We start from the raw sequence: 27217 nt of genomic DNA, 5'->3' as shown, positions 1-27217 counted from the left end.
AACGAAATGTAAGGTAATATCAGAGATATAACTTTTTTTTCTTAACTAACAATAGCATAGAGCCTATTATAAAGATAAGACAAAGATAAGCTGTTAGATTTTTTTTTTATTTAAACCGACTTGGTCATGTTTCAAGCACATATGCACTTATATGTACTTGTATGTTTTATTAACATTATCGAGTTGTTAACCAATATTATATTTATTACATCGCAAAATGACATGAAAAACATAACAGTTTATGCTGTGGTTTATTTTTTTATTCTTCTTTGCAATAACAACCGTTACCGGTCAAGACCTCCCTTTACTATGAATGGGGTTTGGGTATTAGTATCTAATTGATTATCTCAGTAGAAAAGTCTGTCCAGCGTATGAGGGACTCAGTCCATACGCGGCTTGAACTCATGACATCATGTTGTGAAGTAAAAAGAGTAGACGGTTGTATCACACCGGCCCATGGTCCAATATGGCCGTATAATACAAATAGGTTTAAGCTATAGGAATGGTTGTCGTTGTAAATTACATGCATATTTTGCTGTTTTTTTATATTTATTCGCCATTCCATCATAAGAAGATTATGATATTCAAACGTTATATTCAAATGTGTATGAATAAATACGTGAATTGTTTCTAACATAGAGAATTTAAGTGATTCTCATTTGTTTCTTTATAGCCCAAATAGTTGTAACAATACTCGCCTGAACATAAAACCACTAAAAATAAATAAAGCTTTTATTATCTTTACTTACAGTACAAGCGGCCAATGTAAAAAAAAATCTCAAATTGTTACTAAAATGTCAACATGTTTGGTTCCTAAACTTGCGATCTTTTTTCTTATCCATTAAAACAATACAAAGGCACCAATCGAAACTCAAATCGATTGCAAGACGACTGTAATACAAGAGCTCATGATCTTGTGTAACAAGCCAAAAAGCATATGGGCACAAGTAACGCATTCAAGTACCACCGTATAACTAAGTCGTGGGAACATTTTCAAGAGAGTGAGACCCTTTCAACTACACTCTGCAAGCTAGGCCTATCATAGACCAAAAACTGAATGTTACTCCAACCCGTTACAACCACACGGGCAATCGTGTAACGTGTAATCACTTCCGATAAGCTTGCTGAACTATGCGTGACTCTACGATACCACTGCTTATACTCACTAACCTTTCGTAAAGATGGTAACTATAATAGCCGTGAATATTTTTCGTGTTGAGCTTGTTTAAGCACATGTATGACACATTTTAAAGTTATTTATATACATACTACGAGAAAAAAACAACATTGTTAGATTGTTCTCAAGCAAAACCGTTAGGCATGAATCATACGATTTTAAATAAAGATGTATGACAAAATACGAAAGAATACGACAAAAAACAAAAGCAGAAATTTTTAAGCGGTTGCAAAGCAGTTAACAATTGCCATACAAAATTTGTCGTCAGGTTCAATAATCTGTGCAAAAGTAATTAAAATCTTTCTCGTTAGGTGAGTAAAAATGTTTTATTGTAAAAAAATGAATCATTCACGTCTTTGTCAACTCCAGAGATTCTCAAAACTAAGAATGTTTAGACGGAAAATTCTCGGAAATTAGGAAAATATAACACTTATAAGCTCTCCTAGATAACTAGGCAATGCCCTGACAAACAAAACCTACCAAATAGAAATATTTACTATTAGTGAGACAATACGAAAGCGAAAAGATACACACTTCTGAGCATCAGAGAGAGACATTGGCAATGCCAATGCATGAAACTTGCGTAAAGCTTGCTGATACGTGTACGAAACCCATGGACGAAAGGCAAGAAAGAAATCGCTCATCGTAGTTTTGCCTCTTACTTACGCCAATCTATGTGCTAAATGGAGCGAAATCAGTGGTTGAGCAGCGGCAATGAGATCGTACAAAAGACTGCTTTCCAATGCTATCCATGAGGCTACAATATGCCGTTGTCGTATCAACGACCCCAATATACATCAACCGCACTGGCGGAGCCAGCATATAGGTACTGTTCCGTAGGTAGAGTTTAAAGAAAAAACAAAAAGCTTTTAGACAAGGGATTTTATTTGCCAAGAAAGCTTCATCACTGTACAGAACCTTGTGCTTTGAAGCCAATGAAAAGCGACCGTATAGGATGCATATTTGTATCTAATTAAACAGATTCTGAAGCAAAAAAAGAAAAATATTAGTTTGAAATAATTATGTTTTACTAATATTTGAATTTATTTTTTAAACTTATGGTTAAGTTGAGTAAATAATTCAAGTAGTGGTGGTGTTCAATTTTTTTTAATAATATAATATTTATCGTATATCGTAATGTCGCATAACCATGACATGATGTTGTTTGATTTCTTAGAGACATATTATACAATCATACAATAAAACAGTTCACTCGCCTTGGTGGTTTTCATGTTTTCATACACACTTGGTGGTTTTTACGCGCATACGTAAGATAGATGATAAATTTTACCACTATTTTTATGTTTTATGAATTGAATAATGAATCTAAAAAAAATATTACATACCTTTCCGAAAAACAATTTATTAACTAAATTTGCGAATTGAAAAAAAAAAGATAACGCCGAATAATTAGTATCTTTATCATACTTCGAAATTCTAAAAGGCCTGTGTTTTCTAATGGACCATTTTTGTTTTTTACTTTGATATGTTTGCGAATATGCCACTGATTTACTGAAACAACTGATCCTGGAACAATGCTAATCAAAATGGAGCATATAATATTCCTTTTGCTCCTTTGTTAAATAGTAAGTGTGCACATAATACTTTTCCTTTACACCATTCTTGTTTTTCAATAACATTTGTTCGCCAAAATAAATAAAAAAAAAATAATTATTTGTGTTAAAATTTGATACTTCTTAAACTACTCAAATATTATACTGCTAATAAAGCATCGAGGCTTGTTTCTGGCTTTCTGGCTTGTTTTTAATCACTTTCTAATGCACGTTCAAACAAGAAAAGTCAGGCTAGGAATCTTTCCACGTCAGGCGTTGTGATAAATGCAACGATAAATAATACTGTGTCCTATATAATAACAATGCAGATAAATAATAACTGTGTCCGAGTACACGTGTCGAAATATGTATGTCAAATAGACACAAGTAGTGGGAATATCTAAAATATAAAAACTATAAAAATAAAATCATAAAATAAATCTGTAACTTGTTAGAATAAGATATGTAACAAAAAAGTAACAATATATTTTTAAATTTTGTTATTTTGTTTGTTTTGTTTGAAATACAACAGATTGAAGTGTGTTTTTCGTAAAGACTTGAATATTTTCTATAATTTATTTAACATAATATTTTATTATTACGATCTGGAATCTAATCAAGATTCTACCGTTTCGAATACCAGACACAGAAAAAGAGTTATATTTTTGTTTTTTAAAAACAACATTTATTTTGAATGTCCTTTTTACCTATTGTAAAAAGTTTCGCCTGACTCACTGAATCCTGACGTCAACTAGCTGACTTCGATGAGATGTAGCGTATTCATGCATATAAATACTGCCGAAAAATTTACTTCCGCAGAGGAACAATTTGTTTTCATTACGTCTGTTACTGAACGAGAAATGGCACATTTTCCCGGTTGCGATGGCGTGTTAAGGGCTCATAGCTTTTCTCATGATAAGATATTTTATCGAGAAAAAAAGAAGCGTACACATTTCCACCCCTATGAAGACATTTTTATCACAAAGAGTTTTAAGATGTACCTCCGACTATTCTATGATAGGTGCTACATCAAGAAAATGCTTAGCTTGTAATGTCATGAAAGGGAGACTGCTGTACGCATTTACGTTCGCTCATACGTACCAACAGTTCAATCGATTTTATAGCTGTGCTACTCATTCATCACATACAACCCTAAACGCCAAAGCTAGCAGCAACCACTGAGGAGCGTTATGTGCATATAGCATTAAGTCGGTAGCGATAATAGACAATTGCACCGTTGATTGTTCTAGAACGCTTTTAATTTTAATCATCATAAAAATCCCTTCTTTCAAGTCTACATGTATCAAACGTACGATAATGTGAGGGAGTATCGAACAACGTAGGTGTATCGAGCACAATCTATTAGTAAATACTTTAGTATTGTTTTTGAGCTTAATATAATTGTTTGTTTTTTTTACATAACTTCATAATATATAGAATGTAAGACTGGAAAACATTTTTGGAGTAAGTTATATAACTTGAACTGGTCGGTCTCGTGGTACAGTCTTAAACTAGTACAACTTAACAACATGCCCGTCATGGGTTCAAACCCCGAATGGTCCGTCCCCTTATACGTAGGACTAACTATACTGTAAAAATAATACAACTTTTTGTTTTTGTTTCAATGCATTGATTACTAACCTTAAAATATGGTATATCGCAAAAACGCTTTATACAATTACTAAGCGTCCAGATTTACCAGCACACGGCACGTTTCAGTTTTCTACACTTATATATTATATTTTTATTACCATATGATTTTTACGTGCGGAAAAGATTATAAAACCACACACACTATTGCTATTTTCTGATTCTACTAGGCTTAACGTCCTACGTGGACATACCTGTCTATACAGGTTTTCGAAACTTATACAGACCACGCAACCGAGTATTCAGTCCTTATCACAATCTAATCTAGATTTGAACCCACGACGGTCATGTTGTTAAGTCGTGCGAGTCGACGATTGTACTACAGGTCCGCCTTGTGATTTTATAAGTTATAAAGACACATATTTTGTTAACGAAATTACCTTCGCTGATCTGCACAAAACGGTTAAACAATTTATAAATTTATAGCTAACACATTCAGAATTGTGAAACATAATTAAAAAGTAACAATCATCATTAATGCAAGATTTAAATGATATAATATTCATTCATGTTTGTCATGATCCACACGGTTGATAAGCTGTCATATTTTTAGTCCTGTTAATCTACCCTGTTAACTTAGTTTTTATTTACATGTGATATAATATACCATGATTTATCACAAGACTGTAAGATTTATCACAAATGTTATGTTATGTCGTTGTTGTTGTTGAGATCAAATAAAATATTATGTTAAATTTTTGGCCAAATTGAATTTTCCATGTTTTTTGTATTGTTGGTTCACGTATAAGTGCGCATATGCTTCGGTTTCAATGATTTACAATATTTATTTGCACCAAAATTACAATTCATTAATACAACGTTCAGAAGTTTAAGAATAACATTTATAAAAGAAGAAGAAAAAAATCTTCGCTCTAAGCTAAACCCGCGCTATCTGTTTACAGAAAATAGAATAAAAGAGAGACGTTTTTAGCCACTAGAAACATACACATTTCATTCAAGCAATGCTAAATGAAACAACAATTATTTCCTAAAGCAGTTGCCTTGGTATTTAAACATCAATTTGATCATAAAACAAACTCGTAAGGACGTCATCTAAAAAGTCTCGCGAAAGGTCAACGACACGATTCCTCTTACTGCTACTTATTATTAGCAAACCATCGTTATCTCAGGTGAGATGAACGCTTCAAACAGATGTCACAAATAATCAAAATCCTGAAAATTGTTTAAGAGAGCTATTTGATCATGTAAGCATCAGTGCTCTTACTCTGGAGAACGCGAACAATAAACATAGTAAAGAAGATTTTTTCACATGTTAAACGAAATATTATACACGTGTCTCATATTGTTCTCATCTGTTTTTTTCTCTTGCCAATATTAAACTTTTTTTTTATTCAGTAGGGACGGCTTTGCCGTATAGATTAATACATTATATACATTAATTTTTTATTAAAAAAATCCACCATGACACGCATATCACAATCAAATAGCAATGCTGTTTGAAAGAGAACAACCGACCATTCTTGGCATAGACTGTAGCTGAACGACAGTTTTAGATTTACAATTCCGTTAATGCTGAACCACAGCCTTCGCAAAAGAACTCATGAATAGGAAACACATGTTTCGCATGTGGCTCTCGAGCAACTGATCATATCTGAATTAAAGTATTAAAACGCGTTAAGTTTCGCTGAAAATACAGCATTTAAAAATTACTGACAAAACATGAAGCTGGCAAAAAAATGAGAAGCTCGAAAAACTGAAGAAACTTGTGTAATCGATACAATTGCCGAAAAAAAGTGGAATACAATCAGGGAAGACTATGAGTGTACACTCAAAACGAAGAAACGACACCTGCTGAGTTATCCAGCTGTTGCTAACCATACTGTATGCGAGAACACAAGCGCGACAACAAGTTACTCTCGCGTGCAAAAATAACGATTGAATGTCGGTTGCTCCAGGTTTTACAAAACTTTACCGGGGCTTTCGTTTAAGATACATGCATGCTTCGAAAGAGACGCATAGTCACGAGAAACAATAAACGAAACGCAGATTTTTGAAAAAAGAATGCGAAAATAATTTGTACTAACCATATTTTTGATGAATAAATTCGATGATGAATAAATTATACTAATAAGTAGACTTTTTACTGATAATAGACAATCAACTGCCAACACGTTTTCATATACAGACAAACCATGATTTTAAAAGAGTAAAGTTCAATGACATCACTAAACAAATTAGTAATCTAATAGTACAAAACATCCCATTATACGAATCGTATAACAAGTTGTATGAAAAGAAAGTAACCAATCTGTTCCATAACCAACAAACGACATACAAAACGATAAGTCGATTTAAAGACATGTTTTCGAGCGTAGCGCTCAGCAAACACATTTCAAGACCACTATTCAAAAAGTATAAGGATTAATCATTAAACTTAAAAGTTGGAAGGTTGGTTGGGCAGCATCTTTAAATTAAATTGTTTAAAATCATAACCATCATTAAGACAGTAAATTTATGTATAACAGGCCAGTTTAGTAGGGTGCGTTTAGTAATTGATGTGTCTATAAACTAGTGCACCGGAGTGCTAAAAGTTTTATCCTTAAAATGATTCAGACTCTAGGATCTGTATCTTGCTTCACATTTGCGATACACAAATCATATGTGTTATTTTGAATAACTTAAGAAGCTTTACTCTTCCATAAACAGATATTCACTAATTGTAAATATTGTAAATAGCTACAACAACATTGTTTCTAAGACAATTAACTCAGAAATATGAAATAAACACAAGAATGGAAATGCAAATTCAGCGAAAGTTTTTTAATTGGCTTTGACATTAAGAATGACATAAAATTCCATATTAGGTCCACCCAATTTTTATCGAACAGTAGCATCAATAAGTACAGACCAGGAATTGTTTAAACAAAATTTGAAAATTACTCACCACATGAACACTGCTTTGCAGATTTCCGGATAGTGTCTGTTGCTGTTGTAGTTGCTGCTGTTCGGCCTGCTTCTTCTCTGTCTTCTTTAACGAGCGTTTATTTTTTTGTTCAAGATACTTCTTTTGCAGTGCGGTGGTTTCGAGGCTCTGTTGCTCACAGATCCCACTGTACGTTTGCTCGAACCGAGGCGTGCAATCGGTTTGCCGCCGCCGGTAGGTTTCGATGCGTCGCTTCAGTCTGTCGAACACCGCCTGACGTTTCTGGGGAACTTCGCCGCCCTGGCCAAGCTGCTGCAATGGTTGTTGTTGATGTTGCTGCTGCTGCTGTAGTTGATGCTGCTGCAGGAGCTGCTGCGGATGTTGTTGCTGCTGCTGTTGATGAAGGTTGTGGTTGTTGAGCAGTTGCATCTGTTGCTGCTGCTGCAGCGTCAGTTGATGATGTTGAGCCTGCTGCTGCTGTTGTTGCTGTAGGTGAAGACTGTTCAGGTGACTGGCCTGATTAGCACCCGGAAATACTGGGAGTCCTCCCGCATCCATACAGACGTTGGTGCCGGTGGCTTTGTGGTCACGCCGCGCCAATATGCGTGCGTGCACCCACAAATACTAAGGTGGTAGTTCCCGAAAGAGAATAGCGAGTACGCTCGCCGTCATATATTCACTCACTATACACAACGCTTACGTACCACTTTATGCGATTAGTGCAAGTAGTAAATCTATACAGGTTCTTGCACACTGGTCACTAATCATCACTCAAATCCCTTCCCCTTGATTAGAACACACGTTAAGCTGCCTGTATTCAAACTTAATACACAAAAGGCAATTAATTGTGAGCTTTTATTGCACAAGGGTATTCGTTTATTCCACAGGACTTTAAGTCCCAATATTATATAGCTATCTGGTGCGATGAGTTAGACTACGATCGTTGCTTGGTGAAGTACTAATGGTAAACGATACTACGGGTGCAATTTATACCCATTTTCAATTAACGCAATTTTCTGTGGTACATCACTTCTTCTTTTCCGGGTTCTATTGCTACTTTTCTGTCTAATTTAACTATACATTTGCACTCTCGTTCCTGCAAAATATCGAACACAGTGCTTTGCTTCACGTAGGGCTGTAGGCTGCACTGCAACTGTCACACATGTACTCATGGCTGTCATGATCGGGAACTGATAGTTGCGCATTTAAATCGGCACTCATCTGAACACGGCACGTTCACGATCACTGCTGCGGTCGACTGAATGGCAGATCTTGATGGTCAAAAAACAATATTTCTTTCTCAGGATGCTCGTCCCATCCTAGGGTCGCGCTGGAGCTCCGAAAGCTACAGCCGTCCGTGGTGGTCGCCGTATGATGAACCGGTTTTAGCTCCATCAGTGTCAGAGCATACTGGAACATAATCGATAGCGGTAAAGCTCTCTTGCTCTGAAGTCCTGCTGAACTCACACACAGACCCACATGCACACGTACGCACAGCATTCGCTGTCGATACGAAAGGGAAGCGCACGTGGGAGCAGTTACGAACGCGATACCACCACTGTTGGACAACACGCCGGGAACACGGCGCAAATGCGAACAAATCTTCACCGAACAACGACGATATTCCAGGGCAATCGTGCGGCGGTTCACTGTCACCAGTTTGGAAGAAGCTAGAAGGTAGCCGAAGAAATCGAAAAGAGAAAAAAAACAATGCATTAGTATGAACGCACGCGGCAAGAAGTAGGTGACATCGGAAAAGAAATCGATTAATTCTACGACAAATTGAAAATCCTTTTCCTCCAGCCAGCGATAAAACTACATTCATTTTGCAGATATACAACGTAACTAACATGACCAGCTCTGTATGAATAGACAAATACTGTCCGCATACAACACTTTAACGAATGATTCATTTGTTTCTAATCTTCATGACTGTGTTCAAAGTAAATTCGAATTTTTTTATATTGTTAGTGAAATGACGGAATGCACCGGATATTCATTACAGTGCAGACGGACCGTGCTTTGTGCTCAAGGCATTTTCCCTCTGTCTGTTCCCTACGAGGAACTGCTCAGTTTGTTGTTGTCTTTTTTCATCTTGATTCATTAGTTTCATTGGTTTGTTCATTGTAAAACACAATGAACATTTGTTCATTGTAAAAAGTTGCAAAAATCTCCATTGTAGCGATTTAAAATATCTACAGGGATTTTTTAGAATAACAATCAAATATAATTGACCCATGGACATTACTGTAAATATTTTATAAAGATTATAAACAGCACATAGCAGTTTTATTATTGTTTCACTATAAGTAGTAACAATAGTTCCATCAATGACGTCTGAAATCCTAATTTACCCATAAATCTAAAAAAATATAACCAATCCATTAATATTACTGTACATACTGTCGTACAATTATTCAGATTTAAATATCTGGTAATTTAGAAATGAGCACATGAGCTATTTCCTAATTCCATTTCATATTTCTATACAGCACACAGGAGATAAGGATAGGTGTTTAATTTTTTGTGAAACTGAACAAGAAACCAACATAAGCGGAAATTTGTAACCGACTCTTTGAGTTTTCTCGTTTCTAGATTTAATCGTATATGCATTCGTGTTTCCCATTAGTTGCTTAGGAAGGCTAAGCACCTACCGCGCAAACTTAGCCCGTTGCACCGATCGAATCTTTTTCAACGTAAGCTCAAACAACTAAACAGCTAAAGCGTGCGTGCACTGGTTGTCGCCGATTAGCTTCCACGCAATTATCTCGTATCAACTAAATCATCAAAATCAAGCGCGTTCAAGTGTCGATAATCCCCTGCGGAACCCCAACATCGACGGCCACTTCACGCCACATTCATGCTTTGTTTTCACCGTCGACGCAACCGAAACAAACCACTATACCCCGCTCAAGAGTGATTCTAGTAGAAGCTCCTCTCTTGCCAAACGGAAATCCAACCATCGCAGCACCATGCCTACTCTCCATGCCCTACGTCCTTTGAAACTGTTTGGCAGCGACTAACTCTCTTTCTCTACCTACGTACCATATCAACCATGCTTTCTCGTTCACTCGCTAGCTCACTCGCTTTACTGAGCTTATCTTTCCGGCACGCGGCTAAGCGCGATCACTTTCGGGACCAGCGTTCTAGCTGTTTTGACCGGCGAACTTCAACGATCATTACTGGTTCTGAAGCTTTCAAATAAGTGTGTAATTGATCGTACACATAATACCAGTTGAACGGTTACATCTGATGTCACACAAACGCTTATGCAATTGTTATACAGCATCGAATGCAGTTCGATGGATACATACTCTCAAAGTTTTAATACAATTTTGTTTTATTTCTCCATTGTTTCATATAACCCATTATTTTCATTAATGTATTATTTCAATTTTATAAACAAGGATTTGTAATTCTTTTAACGCACTACCAATAAAGTTTAAAATCATATTAAGGCATCAGGAGCTTTGAAATAACTTGTGTTGTTTTTAAGCAACTAGGCCTTATTGTTACAACAACAAAACATTAATTGCCTTATACTAATGGTTGTTCGTAAAACTGCGCTCTACAGTATGACAATATGTATGTGTTTACGTAATGATCAAATTTGAACAAGATAATTGAACCATACCAAAATATTAATCCTGTCCAGGTAGCAGAGTCGCTTCAAACGACAGGCTTGCGTAAGCCTTGCGGCCGGTAACCGTGCCCTCGCGGGTAACCATCCGCCTACCCGTCACTGTTCGTGCACCTCCACCATTTCCTCCTTGTAGTCCCTCCTGCTTCACTTCAAGGAACAGACGCTAACAAATGTCCCTAGCACACGTTCTGTTGCGTACCAATCAGCACTCTACTGCACTACTTGATTGCGTTTGGCAGCGAAAAACAACACATACAGAAAGGCCACACACACTGGACGCCGTGGCACGAGTTTCTTCCACCACCTCAGCGGCCGCGCAATTATCGACTGAATCGGCACAATCTTTCGTCGCTGTCGCCGTCGCTACCGTCGAACAATTTCTTCGTAATTCCGCTCCGTCGTCCATTCCGTCCCGGTTGTACGCGCTCACTGTACATTGTACATTCCGTTCGGTTCATGCGGTCGTTCGTTTCTCGTCAATTCCTCGCGCTCATCAGCTCTCTCATTTGTTGGGGATGCCAGTGTCTTTCTGGCCACCTCTCACGGTATCGTTCACTAACACCCCATGGGTCACCCTTCATTTCTGGTGCCCCAACTTACGGCGCGTGGTTGCGTAGCGTCCATTCAGTTCAAACCAAAACACATCTGCTTCTCTGACTCCGACAATGCTCTCGTACCGCTCAGCAAATGCTGTTGCTGCTGCCGCTTTGGAGCACGAAACGAAAGAGACCTTTCGTTTAGCGGGGAGACCTATGGAGCAGCTGGAAGCGGAACGATGATGAGATATACCGTCGAGTCTTTTTTTTCCTTCCACTTCTTTTGCAGGGGATCAGGACAAATCCGGCTACTTTGCTTAAATGTATTTTCGTTTTGCATACATATTATTTATAACAGCAACTTGGAATATGTGGATTGGACCATTTATGACCATATGGTGACAGATCAAACGTAAAATCAGTACAATTTGTTTCAAGAATTGTTCAATGCAGTGTAAATTGTATTTTTTCTAACAACATTAATTCGGTCAAAAGCCATAAATATAAGAATTTCTGCACGAATCATAATCATATCAAATAAATGATGAAGTATATAAAGGTACCAAAATTAACCAAAAATACTGAGTAATCAAATGTATTTTAGCTGAAAACCCTGAAATTCGAGTTACGCGTTTTCCCGAGAACGCATTAACCGCGTATCTCGAAGACAGACTGTATACAAATATATATATACATAAGTAAACATAGCAACATACACAGTCTGTCCATATATTTAATAATAAACATAAAATTGTTATTGGCCAAGACGATAGAGAAACTAAGTAGCATATAAATATTTAAAACATAAAGAAATTCATCCATATTGAATTCATGTCCAGCCATTGAAAGCCCAACCCCACAAGTGTTACAGGCAGGCCTTAACTTGACCGACAACGGTTTTTGAACCAAAAGAAGAAGAAGAATACAGTATAATAAATGTGTAAACAAACATTCTCAAGTTTTTACTATTCCGTATTATTTATTTTAATATTGTACATTGTTAAGGATTCATAAAATGTTTTAACAAACCCTGTATTTTACCCTTTGGCGTGAATAAAACTCGCCCTCGCGTATCCGGAGTCTCACGAGCGCATTCTCCTCGTTGAGAGTAAACCGAATCTCGCTCAGGAATTGTGCCTTGTTGCATGAGTATGGAGTAATACGTGTAATCAACTGGACAGAAAAAGATAGCAAAGCTATCAAACCACACGAAAAAGCAAGGTAGGAGGCTGAGTTTAAAATGCACGAGACACACGTTGTAACGCGCTGCTAAGAGAGGTTCGCTGGTAACAAAACACTACAATAACTCACAGAAAAAAAAAGAAAACAGACGCATATGAAAGGAGAAAGCGAGAAACACTTACTGAGAAAGAGATAGGTACACAAAAAGAGAGGTAGCAGGAGAAAAAAAGAGAGGTAGAGAGAGAGAGAGAGAGAGAGAGAGAGAAAGAGAGAGAGAGAATGAAAACGACAACGTTAGACAACGCAGCAAGTGCGGCGTTGAAAAAAAATGCTGAGAACAGTAAAACATTCCCCACGCCGTGGCAAAGGTTTCTGTCCATACTACCAAAACTCAATCTTACGCACTCCAAATATTCCACGGGGACAGTATACCTATAAAGCAGCTTTTCTCGTGCCTGACTGACATTGAAGCCAAAAAAAAATCATATACACACACAAATACAATTCGGATGGAAGAAACAAAGCAAGCGTTGAAATGAACAAGCGACTGCTTGAAACTTGCCAAATCGAATGTTATTCGTTTGGGGCGACACGCAGCCATGCTGTTTCATTCTAAACTTCGATGGAGAATGCTACGGCATGCTCAGTGGGTATAGCAGCACTTCTCAAGACGTCTTTGTACCTTTATACATGTCTGGAAAAAGCATGAGGCCCCACTAGCCGACTCCAGCTGGTGTTTGATGCGACCGTTATCAATATTACCACTACGACGCGTTACAATTTATTTAACGCCTATTTTATTCTTCTAAACGCGTCTTATCTCTTTTCGATCCGAAGTGCTGCTGATTCGTTATGTTTTATTATTTCTTTTCACAATTTGTGCCTTCTCTAGGGGGGGTTAGTACAACATTCACTCATCCATGTTCATTTCTTTCAACTGTTGTTTCTTGGCTGTTTTGTAGTCATGTTTAACGTATTCATTTCAGCACTAGGTTCACAATATTGTTCTAACAAATACATGCAAAAATATACTAACGCCGACAGTTCTTGGCACCGACTAACAACCGTTTCGATTAATTAGCAAATGTGTTATTTTTAATCAGCGTGCCTCAGATAGAAGAGGTTGCTTTTCACGGAGTTTGTTATCAGTTCTAAATGTTAGCTGCCATTGCCTGTTGCACATAACGTGGTATGGTATATCGTTGAAATTTAAAAAAAAATACATGTATCAAAACTTATGCTTATTGTACCAACTATGTATCAATCAACCAAGCAGAGGGAATAAAACTGAAAAGTTTTTCAGATTAAAAACATTGGGGCCTTTCCGTTTTAAGCTCGTAGGCTGAAATTTCAGCCTGTCAGCTTTATGCATTGTATATCAGTTTTCGAGCAGCTATCTAAGTAGGTATAATTTACAGGTGGGCTTATCCCAAGGTGTATGAATTTAGAAGACTGATTTTTATCGCTTCTGTTTCTGAATGAAGATTTTAAGAGTGTTTTGTGTATTCGTCATGCCTTCAGAAAGCTTGTTTGAACAAAAGTTTTCACCCATCCTGTCAAAAAGTGATATTCAAATTTGGTTATAAAACATGCTATGAGACCACCTGGACTACATGCACTTTGATTCTGGATTCCATCACCAGATCTCTTTAATGCACCTTGGGATAAATGTAAACAAACCCGTGTTTTCGAGCAGGTACTCGAATCTAATTCTAGCTTTGTGGCTAGAATAATCTAGACTAAAAATTGCAGGCTAGTTTTTTGTGTGGTTTTACATGATTTCAGCCTCCATCTGTCAAACTCCATACAAAAAACTAAATAGAATCGTGAAGGCCCCCATTGATAGGATAACCTACATGTCCAAGGCAGGCCGAGCTATCAAATCTAATTGGCTACATAACATTTAAATCCAAAAAACATTGAACATTGAATTGTCATTATGAGCATGTTGATAACAAATATTGCAATCACCATACACCATACCCCAAACACAGACCGGACTAACCTCAATGTACTCTATCAGTCTCATATAAAGGTCGCTTTAGACCTAGCCATGAAAGTGGACGATTTTTGTTTGTTGTCGTTTTGCTATATTTCATGACATTTTTATTAGAATATGGCTCACCATACACCAAAAGAAAGGATATTAAATTCCTCAACTATTTGGAATGTAAACATATTCAAATAATGAATTAAATGCATTTTCTTGTGAATCTCCGCTGACCTTTTTTCGTGAACAAAGCGGAAATGCATTTAATTTATTATTTAAATATGTTTATATGAATCTCCTTTCTTTTCATGTACGATAAGCCATATTCTGATGAATATTTATTAGCAATAAAAATATTAATATTTGCAAAAACACCAAATTTCACATTCAACTTCACTGGTGTTGTAACCCGAACTTAACAGGCTGTAACAACCGACTACGATTGTTGCGTTATATAAGAAGGATAAGAGGAACAAGTTATTCATTACTAATTTACAAATTATCCTCAGCTCTGTTCATTGGAGAAAAAATTATAAAAGTGTAGATAAAATTAACTAAAATGTTTTTTTACATACAGATTACAACCATCGCTTTTGGGCAATACATATTCAAACAAAATATTGGATTATTTAAGATTTATTATTAAATACTAAAATAAACTACACGAAACAAGAAACATTGCTCTTTTGAAGATCGAAAATAACATTAATTGTTTATCCATTTGGGCCCCTATATTCACATTTTGAATATGACTGCCCATCGGCAACTGGTAAATAAAACAAACATACATACACCTTCTTTTGTACGATATTAGTACGGAACATCTGAGCAATCTGGCCAACTTTTGCAAGCTTAGCATCGCACCCAACAGTAGTATGGCAGAAGCAAGAAAATGGGATAAAATATCTCGCGCATTGTCGTTGAAAAGGGTAACCAACCGACCGCCATCGCAGCCAACAGCACAAGCACTCTGTGAATCTTTGGACAACGAACAGAATCCCTGTTATCCTTCCCCTCTTATTATCCCTAACCGGTCATATCTTCGTCATTTATGACCCCTATATATTGCCGCACATTAATGCACACGTGCGAGGCTTCCAAAGCCGAAAGGGACAACATAGCTAGCAATGTTACTAACACACACGCTTTCGAGCAGCAATGCAATGCAACAGGAAAAACTAACACCAAGCACCATATGCATTAACCGTGCATCACCACGTACGGCCTTTTGCTCCTGAACGGGCAGACGTGAAGGGTTCTCAAAATCTTATTGAGACAAGAAAATGAGCAATAGAAAACAATGTATTAACTTATACATTTAACTGGTCGTTTCACTCTATTTCTTTGCATTTATTTATTTGCTTATAAATGTTCTTTCTTCTGTTTTTGTTTTTGTCCTTGCATATCTACACTTAATACAAGTTTTTCATTCATTAATTGCGATATAACTGTATTCAAAGTTTGCTTAAGTCTTTCGGCCTATAAACTCTATCTCAATTCAAGGTTATTGTATTCCAATACAGAAGCAGTGCGCAATTTCTAGTTCGCACTTGATTGCGGGAGGATTATGGAATGAGGTTATTTATTCAAATACATGTCTTTTTACCTACTTCACGTGTTCGATCATGACTATATTTTTGAAAAAAAATTCACCTTCTTGGAAATTCATATTTTTTTGGCAAATGTATAAAGCGAACAATATTTCATATAAACAATATTCGGAAGCGAACAATATTTAATATAATATTTTCTTCGTTAATGTGTGAATTAATTAATTTTTGCTTCCTTAATGTGTAATTTCCACCTAACGAGATAGTATTTCCTGATTATGGGAGGACGGTCCGGAATTAAATCGAACGCGTAGGAGCAGGCTCGTCTATCCAATAGACCAGGGGTTGGCAAAGCCGGACTCGCGCGTGCGAAATAAGGCAAGAGCTGAGTTACAATTGCTACAATTGCTACGGGGCAGATACAATTTTACAATTTTATCTGCTTCATGCCACTACAATCCAGTTCTATTGTTGTTCTTCAGAGTATAATCTCAACGAACAAGTAAAGATTCCGGAAAGTGTCATTGTTTTCTTTTTTAAGTTATGCCTATTAATTGCACTATGCTAATTAAGCTATGGTCATGTACACCTATTAAATACTTAGGGTTGTTTTTGATACAGCGACATATGGCAATGTTTTAAACTAGTTTTCTCCCGCTTAAAATAATTGGAATCCACATTAAACAGTAGGAATAATCTTAGTATGATAAATTTACCCAAATTTTTAATACATAAATTGATTACAACCATCATAGCTATAAGAAAGCAAATGTGAAGAATATTAAATCAATTGAACCTCCCATACGCATTTGGGCGTGGTGTTTTGATTGGTTTTATTTTTTTTTATTACTACAGTATATAGTTTTATAGTACTATAGCACGAAAAATTCTAGCTGTGCACTTTGGAACAACTACAAGAGCTGTTTCAATACTTTAAATGAAACGTGTTTTCATAAGCTTGTGCAAAAACTCAAACAAATTTATCAGATTTTACTTTTTTTTACCACCGCTATCAAATGTATTTGGAAATGAGAGAATATTTCTGAGATTTGGCATTTTCTTGAAAAGTTTGCCGACCACTGCAATAGACCACCGAGTTTCAACTGATTTTCATTCGAAAAATATCACTGAAGGAAGGACAGATTAAAAAGGTTAATACTTATTGTCAGTTTTAAGTTTAGGTTTTAGGTTATTAATGTTATAGGCAAATGAAAAGAAACAACCAAACTAAATAAAAAAAAATGAAAAATAAAGCTGCATAATTAAAGGCTATATTGTAATTTTGTTTGGTGTTTGTCACGCTATTTTTTTCTATTTGGTCAAACCAAATACATCATAATGTGTTATATACATCATAACCCGACACTTCTTCCTTCAAGTAAAATATACAAAATGCATTTTTTTACGCTTCCAATTGCTACCCGATATTGCACTTTTTTATGTTCCATAGATAGTTTATACCTTTTGGTCTCATTTGTCTCTTAAAAAATTGCTCTTGAATGCTATGATATACAGCAATGTCTATTCGTATACCTGTCAAACCAAGGTGACTATGAGGGGTCATAATCTAAGCCACACTAGGCCCGAAACCAGAGGGACCCACCCTCGTCGTATAATGTTGGTGTTTCAGCTCACATTGCGCTGCTATCAAAAAACCGGCCATCGATTGACCCCAACGTGATCGGCCAAGTTTTGTCTTCGAGTGAGTATTCATGGTATGGATAGCTGAAAATGTTCATTGACCGCCATTCGATGCCATTCGTTTTGTTCGGTCGCACTCCGCACCCGTAGTTAATTTCAAATTGACTGCGAAGACCACCAGGCACACTGCCATCGCAAAGAACTGTCCCGGAAGTGGCACGCTGGCACTCAATCGAAAGGCGAGCGGTTCGTACGACACGTACAGTTTGTTTCTACTTATTCCCTAGGCGGAAACAGGAAAACATCCAAAGAGCGATGTGAACTGTGACGAAAGCAGCTGCATATGCCTGCAGTTAACCTTATTCCCTTTCTTGCTTGCACTTGTAAACCAACCTTCGCGCGATCGCTTTCTCGCGCACAGTATGCTTTCGTTGGTGCGTATCGACATAGAGCGCCGCGTTTATGAGCGAGTTTAACATTTTGTTACTCATCCTTAGGTATTGAATAAGACAAAACAAACACTACATATTTTGTTTACGAATTTTCTCTACATTTCTTAAACGTTAATTAAAGGTGATAATATATATGTTTATTCAGTCAGTAACATTAGCATATCATGTAATCTTTGCACTGCGAAGTCTTCTAACAATATTAAAAAATGATATATTGTATCAATCTGATTAAATGCATTTTTTGTAAGAAGTAATGCCCGTTTTACATATTGTAGATAAAAAAGGCCAAAGAAGAAGCATTCCTTGTCATAATCGATTTCCTATTGCAATTTCATAGGTAAATCGAATGTTAATACAATATTCGTTCACGTTTGCTATCCACAAACAGTTTAAACCCCCTTTTCTAGACTTAAGATGCCCATAGGCATTGGAATAATTTGAAAGTACAAGCAAACAGCCTCCGTCTCCTGACTGAATGGGGAGCCGTTTCTACTGTGCACACGTAGTTAACGTGCACCACCGAGCGTTTCAATGATGAAAATAGAGTTTGAAGTGCAAGAGAAAAAGAGAGTTCCACGAAAAAAAAAAGAAAGAGAAGATTTATACAGCAAAAAAGATCATATATAGAAGAGGTTGTGCAAGGGAAACAAAGGAATAATATCAACTCAAAACTATTCGCCTAATAACCATTGTTGGCGATCATTTATTAATTTTGAATGTTACATAAAGTAGGCATAACGAGAGTACTCTTATTTGTCCAGACTTGTCGTATTATTGAACCACACGGATAAACGGTGATATAAAGTTTATCAACCACCACTTGTTTGTATCATCCGACATGATCCGATATTTTCTGATCTTAATTTAATCTAGAATATGTGTATTGAATTGTCTTGAATGAAATATGCCATACCAATCTCGATATTTTTATGATTGTTATATGTACGCTCTCCTTATGATGATGATGATGAGGATAGCGATAAGTCCTTTTACCCGATTGAATACAGGTTCCATCTATAGTGGTGCTTCATCGATTGTTAAACGAAAAGCAGCTCCTTTTTAAAATACATACGAAATGTTGAAGAGTTAAAATACCTATAATTAAGAGTTACAACCAGGAACAATTAGATTTAATTTATGACTTAATGAATGTGTCAATTGCCTAGAACAAACTGCTGTGCCCAAAAAGAGAAAACAATTGTTGTGTTATATGTATAAAATCTACCACCAATCAATTTGACTAACGATGATTATAGTGCCGATTATGTGACTCAACTGCTTGAGAAAAAGTATCAAAAATGCACATTTTCTATTATGATCCGTGTTAGAGCACTCGATTTGTCTCTGGTTTGATACATCGAACTGACCGAAGGTCATTAGCATTACCTGACTCAAACGGAGACTGTTTTTTTGTCCAACAGCTTTCCGTCAGGTTAAAGCTACGGAAAGCGTTTTGTTTTATGGTTTGACTACTAAATTCATATTTTTAAATCACACGAATTGAATGTAATTACATTCAAAAGGGATTTTTTTGTAATTATTCACTGGAAAAAGGATGGGAATAACAGAATAAACAGAAATTAGAAAATCATACCACAAGCGCTACTTTTCATGACATTGCTAAACACATTTAAAGAACAATAATATGCCACACGTAGAAATAATTATGAATTGGTACGATACTTCCTGCGTTTCGCGTTGCTGTTTGTTTTAACTAACATAGCCATTTCAGATCAATTTGGTAGCAATGTCTCGAGTGAACGAAAGAAGTCTCTAACAAGCTTGTATAATACCGATTTCATTCAGTTCGTGTAGCGCGGTTTTGTTTGATACTTTTCCGTTTGAATCAGAACATCGACACTTATATTGTCAATGAAAAATGATCCATGAATTTTATGATCCTATTTAAGATGTGTTTTCATAAAAAATCACACACATTTTAATTTCTGTAAAATTTGAACAAAATAGTTTAATTCATTGCCGTTTTGTAGAAAATATCTAAATAATTTACCCACATTGCCGAAATGACAGGTACAGTCAATTTAGTGTTGAGATAATTATCATATCATATCTTCACAACCTATCTCCTTTTCTAAGAGCTCCATACCACCTGCCAAAGACATTGTCAAGTAATGTTATAGTTGTTTTACGGTGCGTCAATTAATATAAATACTGCATTTAGTGCGATACCTTACGAAAATTTATTAAAAAATAGTAAGAATTATTTTGATTTTTGACAGCAAACAAGTCAGGTAAACAAATATACAGACGCAAGATGATATATACATTTAGAACTATTGTCACTATGAATACTGAAATACAGACAATTAGTTTTAGACACTCTCAACTGGTCTGACCTGTGCAGACCAATGTTTTCGATTTAAGTATTATTGAATTTCTACAAATTTTACGTTTTTAATGCTTTACACACTTTATTATAAATATGTGTGTGTCATCTATAATTATCAATATACCACTTTTGAAGATGAATGACACTTTTTCTAATTCGCCTATAACTTGCAGTCCATCGTTTTTTAGGCACATCGACATAGAAGAGAGCGAGAAAAAAGAGGTCAGAGCAGGATAGCTAAATGAAAATTCCCTTCCGGTAACGGTAACGCACACCCGTGCGGCACTACTTTCCATTCTGCGTTCTCCCAGAAGGGTGAAAACGAGCTTGTGTTTGAGCAGAAAATCGTTGCTAATCCCTCTCGATGTGTTCGTACGGTCATGTGCAGGGCGAAAAAGTAATGGTCTAAGGCGTCACTACCGCAGGCTTTCCTTGTATACCACATACCATATGCAGCTAACGATGCAGCGGTGCTTTGCCGGGCTACGGGTTCGCGGAAGAAGCGTAAGGGCAACACCATCAGAGTGCAGTCATGAAGCACCGGTAGTCAGCCTCCTCACAGGATTTGTAAATAGGGGACACATTTCACATGAAAGCATAAAAAATACTCACTTGTTTTCTAATTCCAAGGACCAACATAGCCCATATTTTTGAAAGAGGGACGAAGCAGTTAAAATTAATATTGGTATTGGTGTGTACGTTTTGTATGTTTAAATCAATCTTTGAAAGAGAAAAAAAATAAACACTTTGACCTTAGACAGCACAACAACTGCACATGTCCGATGGACATGCACCTGTGGATAAGATAAAGGTGATTTAGTTCGCACAATATTAAATGAATAAAATATAATCATGATAGGACACAAGCCAAATCATATGTGAAAATAAAGATATGCACTTTATTTCATAAATGTTTAAAGTGACATTACAAAATATGCTTCTTCAAATGTTAATGTAGTAGCATAATACGCTGAAAAAAACGAGAATGCAAACCATTCACAACACATTTTTAGCAACATCCCAACAAAATCCAAAACGAGTACTAGGATCCGTTCCCACACTTGTGCTGCTTCCCAATCGATATTGGATTTGTATGACAATCATCAGGTCGGTCAGCGATACTCTTACTTGGGTCAACATTTTTGTTGCTTCAATTTAGTTTTACATTTAGCGACATTGAAAATATAATATAAAAATTTATAAAGTGTACACAGCATTCAGGTTTTGATTGAACAAGAGATTTGATTTACAAATTGGTCATAATTGCTACGACGATATGGTCGTATCATCCATGTTATACGACGGTTACCCTATTATACGTTTATAAAAATTATAATATTAGTAGGCGATACTTTCCTTAGTGGATAAGCCGGAAGTAGACGGTACACACAACCCTACAGCTACACTTTCCATCGTGCAACAAGCGGAGTACTGGGAAGCAAAGTTAACGATACTGAAAAAAATCTTCCCCAACCTCCAAACAATGAGCACAACGAGCTCTTTCACTTCCGTTCGTGCGAGACTAAGGCTCGCACGATGATCTCATTTCTTCGACTTAAGAAAAAATCCATTTCATTCATTCTGCAGCTTTCTCACCGCAGGAAGAGCACGAACCAGGCGAGATGGTGCCAAGGTTTTCTTTGCCTTCGTCGTCATTTTGGTCGTCAGCCGAGCATCGCAGGAGGAAGAAATGAAAAAAGAAACAAATCTGAAGGGAATCTCCACCCGCCCTCGGTAAGCTTTCGTGGATCTCCACATTGACTCCAAAGTCAAAATGAAAGCAAAAATATATGCCTTAGCTTTCGTAATGTGAGCGATCGCTCGGCGCGCGAAGGCGATGGAGCGGACATTTTCAGGCAGATTGTTTCAGCGGTACCAGCCGCAAAACACATTTCTCCTACCTGATTGACTGACTTATGTGCCGTTACTGATACACGCATTACGAAAACAGTTAAATGGAACCGCTTGCGACTATCACTCTCGTTGACCATACTTTCTGAACTGCAGCTCAAACGTGCAAAGCACTTGGAAAATTAGAAAAATAACAAAAAAGTACATGATTTCTTTTTGCTTAATTCGAATAGCAATGCTATACAGTAGATCTTAAATCACCTATCATCATATAACATCATCTATGTTTTTTTTTAAATATTTGATTTTTGGGTTGTTGAAATTGAAATTATGCTAGGGAACGAAGCTGCGCTGTATTGACTGCACAATCGGTTTTTGAAAAACAACCTTACACGTTGTAATCAATAATAATCGGTATAATTTTATCAATGTTAATACATTGTAGCTTTCATATTACATCAAGAAACCCGTAAGAATATGTAGTTATTCGGCTATATTTCCCATTAGCGTTAGTTATATGCTATTGCCAAAGCACACTTTTGTGCAGCGAGCCCAACAGATGTCGCTTTCACAACGCGTACGTGCTTGCTGTCCGTAGCAGTGAATACGATTTTCATGTAAGATGTATAATAGGTATGAAAAAGCTCGACCACAACTGACTGGAAAGGTCGTATAGGCACGAACGATTTCGAAGGCTACCCGTGACGTCGTAGTGCGCCGTTGCGCATTGCGCATCAGTCTCCTACTTCTCAAATTTCGGGAACAGACGACACCACATACCAAAGTTATTACGATGATAAAAGTATTACAAACCGAACACCAATTGCTTCTAGACAAAAAAATAGCATTGTACTGTGTTTAGTGATGGTCTACATTGGGAAGCATGAAACAAATTCAAAATTTATACGTTCTCTTCTTATTTTTGAGAACGCGACAAGCATGGCCAGTCTACAGTTCCACCATTAATGGTTACCTGGTTAACAGCCATTCTTTTAGCAATATACACGTCCTGCTTAAGGGAAGTCCAGCCCATACGAGAATTGAACACATGACGGATACTAACGACTTGTCGACTGTATCACGTGACCGCGGCAGAATGTTTGTTAGAAGCTTTTCAATCTGTTTAGTTAAACAACACGTCAGTTGGCTACTATGATACTTTGCTTCCTATAACTCCAGGAAATCCTAATAAAAAAACATACATCTAAATACGTTAACAGAATCTACAAATCATTTAGGATTAGAATGTTCTAAGTTCCATTTTGCTAATTAATCTACATAGCAAACCAATGTATCCGTGTTCCGAGGAGTGGTATGGTGTGCTTTAAACTATCTTTCAAAAGGTAATAAAGCACTATTATAAAATTGCACTTATTTATGAGACAATAATACAACTAAAATAATCAACTCATAAATGCAATACATTGCAACTTCATTACTTTTTTCAAACAACTTCGATAAACAGCAATGATAAATCAATAAAATCATAAACATGTAGATAAATTGTGAAAACAAACAAGTATGCCGGACTCGTGATACTTTCCGCACGACTTAACAACATGCCCGCCATGGGTTCAAGTCCCGAATGTACCGCACCCCCATGCGTAGGACTGACTGGCTTGCTATGGGTAATCAATAAGTCACTGAAAGCCAAGCCCCACTAGCGGTACAAGCAAGTCTTGTCCGTCAACGGTTGTTGTGCCTAAGAAGAAGAAGAAGAAGATGTGTATATATTTTAGTGTTCTGTGACACTTTAAAGATGGTATTCTCGTTGATGAATGTATGGCGGACGAATAATTTTACAGTAATAAACAATAATAAACACCTGAGTATGCCTGCAATAAGGCACAACAACAAGGGGGAAATACCTTCAGAACTGCATCAATCGTTAGCAAAAGAATTGTTAACAATACGGTTAATAAAAAGTCGTCATAAAAAATCAAGTACATTCCAATAAGGCAATAGTTTGCAATATAGCCTTGGCTGGCTTTTCTTTTGTTATGCATGAAGTCTTCTTCTTCTTCTGTTCGGCATAAACGTCCTACGCGGACATGCCGGCCTAAACAGGCTTTCAAAATACTTTTTATTCAGTACCACGTAGCCGGATAATCAGTCATTTGCTACGGGGGGACGGGTCCATTCTGGACTTGACTCCAAGACGGGCATGTTATTTAGTCGTTCGAGTTGACGACTGTACCACTTTGATGGTTCATGATCTTTGTATAGAAATTGCAATATTATCAGACATCGCCAATCGCCGCGCAAAGTTTATCTAGAATATTAGATTAACCTAAAACACATAACCAAATAACATAAAAAGGTGTTAAAAACGTGTGCTACGTATATTTTCTATACGAAATTTCTTTCCTCAGCTAAGATGAATTTTTCAAATAATTAAAATGAAATATAAAATAAATTTACTCTTATCTCTTAATTTACTCCCAATATGATTGTTGGTAATTGTTTTTTTTTTCGGCATATTTGCCTATGTATTCTTCGTATTTTTACACATTTTCACAAATTTATGCTTATGCTTAAGCTTTACAACGAAGTATCTTTTAAATAATAACTCGTTTTACTTACTAAATAATGATCAATTGAAATATGCAGCCTGTATTTTAGTTTTCTGTTTGCCATTCTATGCCAACCATCAACCGTGCAACCACATTTGCAACTGGGGCCACTTTTAAACATTTGAATGACTGTAATAGAGCAATAGAAACAACAAATTCAAAAATTATGGGCTCAGAAACCTCAAATTTGTAGTCTTTATATCAACTCATTAAACGTCAAAGGCTGGAAAATAAGTTTCAGAATAGTTAATCCTCGATCGAATCTTCATTGGCCGAAAACGTACAAAATAAAAAAAAATTGAATTGAAAATCGAAACAAAATAAACAAACAAATCGATTGAACATTGAATTCATATTGCCAGAATTATTTAGGCTTGGTCTACGTCTCTGAAAAGCAACAATTACATTTTCTTTAAAAATAGTCACAATCATTAACTTTTTTTTAATCTTTAAAAATCGCGTAATAGCATGCGGCCCGCGGACCGTAGTTTGGAAATCCCTGCACTAGGAGATCGGATTTTTTCAAACTCTATGCCGGCCGCTAGGTCTATCTCCTGGTATTAAGAGTGATGCTAGAAAGGGTCATCCAAAACTACCATCCATCTATTTATTTAAGGAACCATACTATTCACGTTCAAATGAAATATGCTTATATTGAGAAAAAACACTCAATAAAAAATAAGTTACTCAGTAATAACTAACACAAACAGTATAAACGCTGATAAATATACAAGTCAATAATAAAAAGCATCTTTTTGGACAAAAAGGTGTTTGGTATACTGTTTTTTGAACGGATTCGTTCTTTGATACCCCATTTTGACTAATTTCAAGAGTTGAAGATAATGTACGGTAACACTAATTTTGTTTTATTTATAGATTTGAAGACAATTGATCGATCCTCCAAAATGGACTGCATCGTTAGACCCTTCACAATTGATAAGGCTATGGGTTTGAAAATACTATTATGGCGTTGTAAGTTCATTTATGAAGGTTAAACTTCACACATAGTCTTTGAATGTTTGCTTTGGATAATTATTACCATTATTTAAATTTAATAAACAGGTAATAAGGTGTAAGGATACAGTGGGGGTTCCAGTTTAAATCCGAAATTATTACGGATTTTTCATAGTTACCAGTACATTTGATCATTTTTTTGGTATAGTTGAATATCGTATTTCTATGTTTATTTTACAGCGCGAGCTGACAATTTCTCCTTATGTACAAGAGCGTAGTTATAAATTATGCGTTGTTCTTAGATTAACTGCATATTACACAAAAAATATATTTGGTGAACTCATGCAAAATATTTGCATTATCCATAATAATGTGGTTTATAGTTGCAATTTAGGTTTTGCTATTTTTTTTTATTTCACATTTTAATTTCAAGTGAAAATCCAATTCAATTCAATTTTTTTTAAATGGATGTTCACAGGTTAAGATTGTTGTATAAAGTTTATTACACACAAAATTGAAGACAGTTTGTATCTGTATAGTTAATGCTGGATACGATTACATACAGGAAACTTCGTTATAGAAATGCGGTTAGTTCGGAGTACCGTTTACTCGTCCTTAGAACAGTGAAACAAATTATAACTTGAGACAAGTTGAAAGTAAAATAAACGAATTTAAATTTATTTGAAAAAGAAACACATATTGAAAACAATAAACGGAAATAAAATGTATGAGCAAAAATTCTAGATTTATGCTGTATGTACATGTTTACACTATACATCTCGTCACGGCGGTGTATTGCATCCACACCAACATACGAACCGCTCGCACACATTGCATCAAAATACTCTCAACACAAACTGGTGGTTTACGTGTCGCCAATGCACGTCGTCGACGATTCGACAAATAAAGTCTAAAGAAAAGATTTAACAACAAAAATATATGGCCCCGATGAATGATAATTGTGTGTTGGTGGACGATGTTGTGGTGAATCAGTAAACAACAAGATCATTTCAAAGATCCTCTCGCTTGCTCTTTGTCACTTCATCCTCTCATTCTCCCATCCCATCTCTTTTCTTTTCATGGTTTGGTATGTTTCGATATTCCGGCGATCACTTCTTCGCCAACCGAAGCACACGGTTTGACTGTATTCAAACTTCATGCGATGTAGCTTGGGCTGTTTTTTGTGTGTTATTTTGCTGTGGTAGATTCTGACTGTCTTGCTTGTTTTTGC

General features: G+C 36.3%; 1 protein-coding gene across 6 annotated transcripts in view; it reads right to left on the bottom strand.

Moving 5' to 3' along the window:
* LOC121600637 (neurogenic protein mastermind-like) overlaps positions 1 to 27217 on the bottom strand; it is a 67575-nt gene that overhangs the window by 37577 nt on the left and 2781 nt on the right. For 5 of the 6 annotated variants that reach the window (XM_041929427.1, XM_041929428.1, XM_041929422.1 and 2 more), the window contains exon 3: positions 7286 to 8934. In XM_041929427.1, coding sequence (XP_041785361.1) covers positions 7286 to 7822 — 537 coding nt within the window. In that variant the 5' untranslated portion in view covers positions 7823 to 8934. Of the gene's footprint in view, positions 1 to 7285; positions 8935 to 10898; positions 11767 to 27217 lie in introns of those variants that run through there. The other variant, XM_041929424.1, reaches the window with a different exon arrangement.

The sequence above is a fragment of the Anopheles merus genome, chromosome 3L, assembly GCF_017562075.2.
Source record: "Anopheles merus strain MAF chromosome 3L, AmerM5.1, whole genome shotgun sequence".
NCBI lineage: Eukaryota > Metazoa > Arthropoda > Insecta > Diptera > Culicidae > Anopheles > Anopheles merus.
Note: the sequence above shows the minus strand (reverse complement) of the source record. Positions and strands in the feature narration are given on the sequence as shown.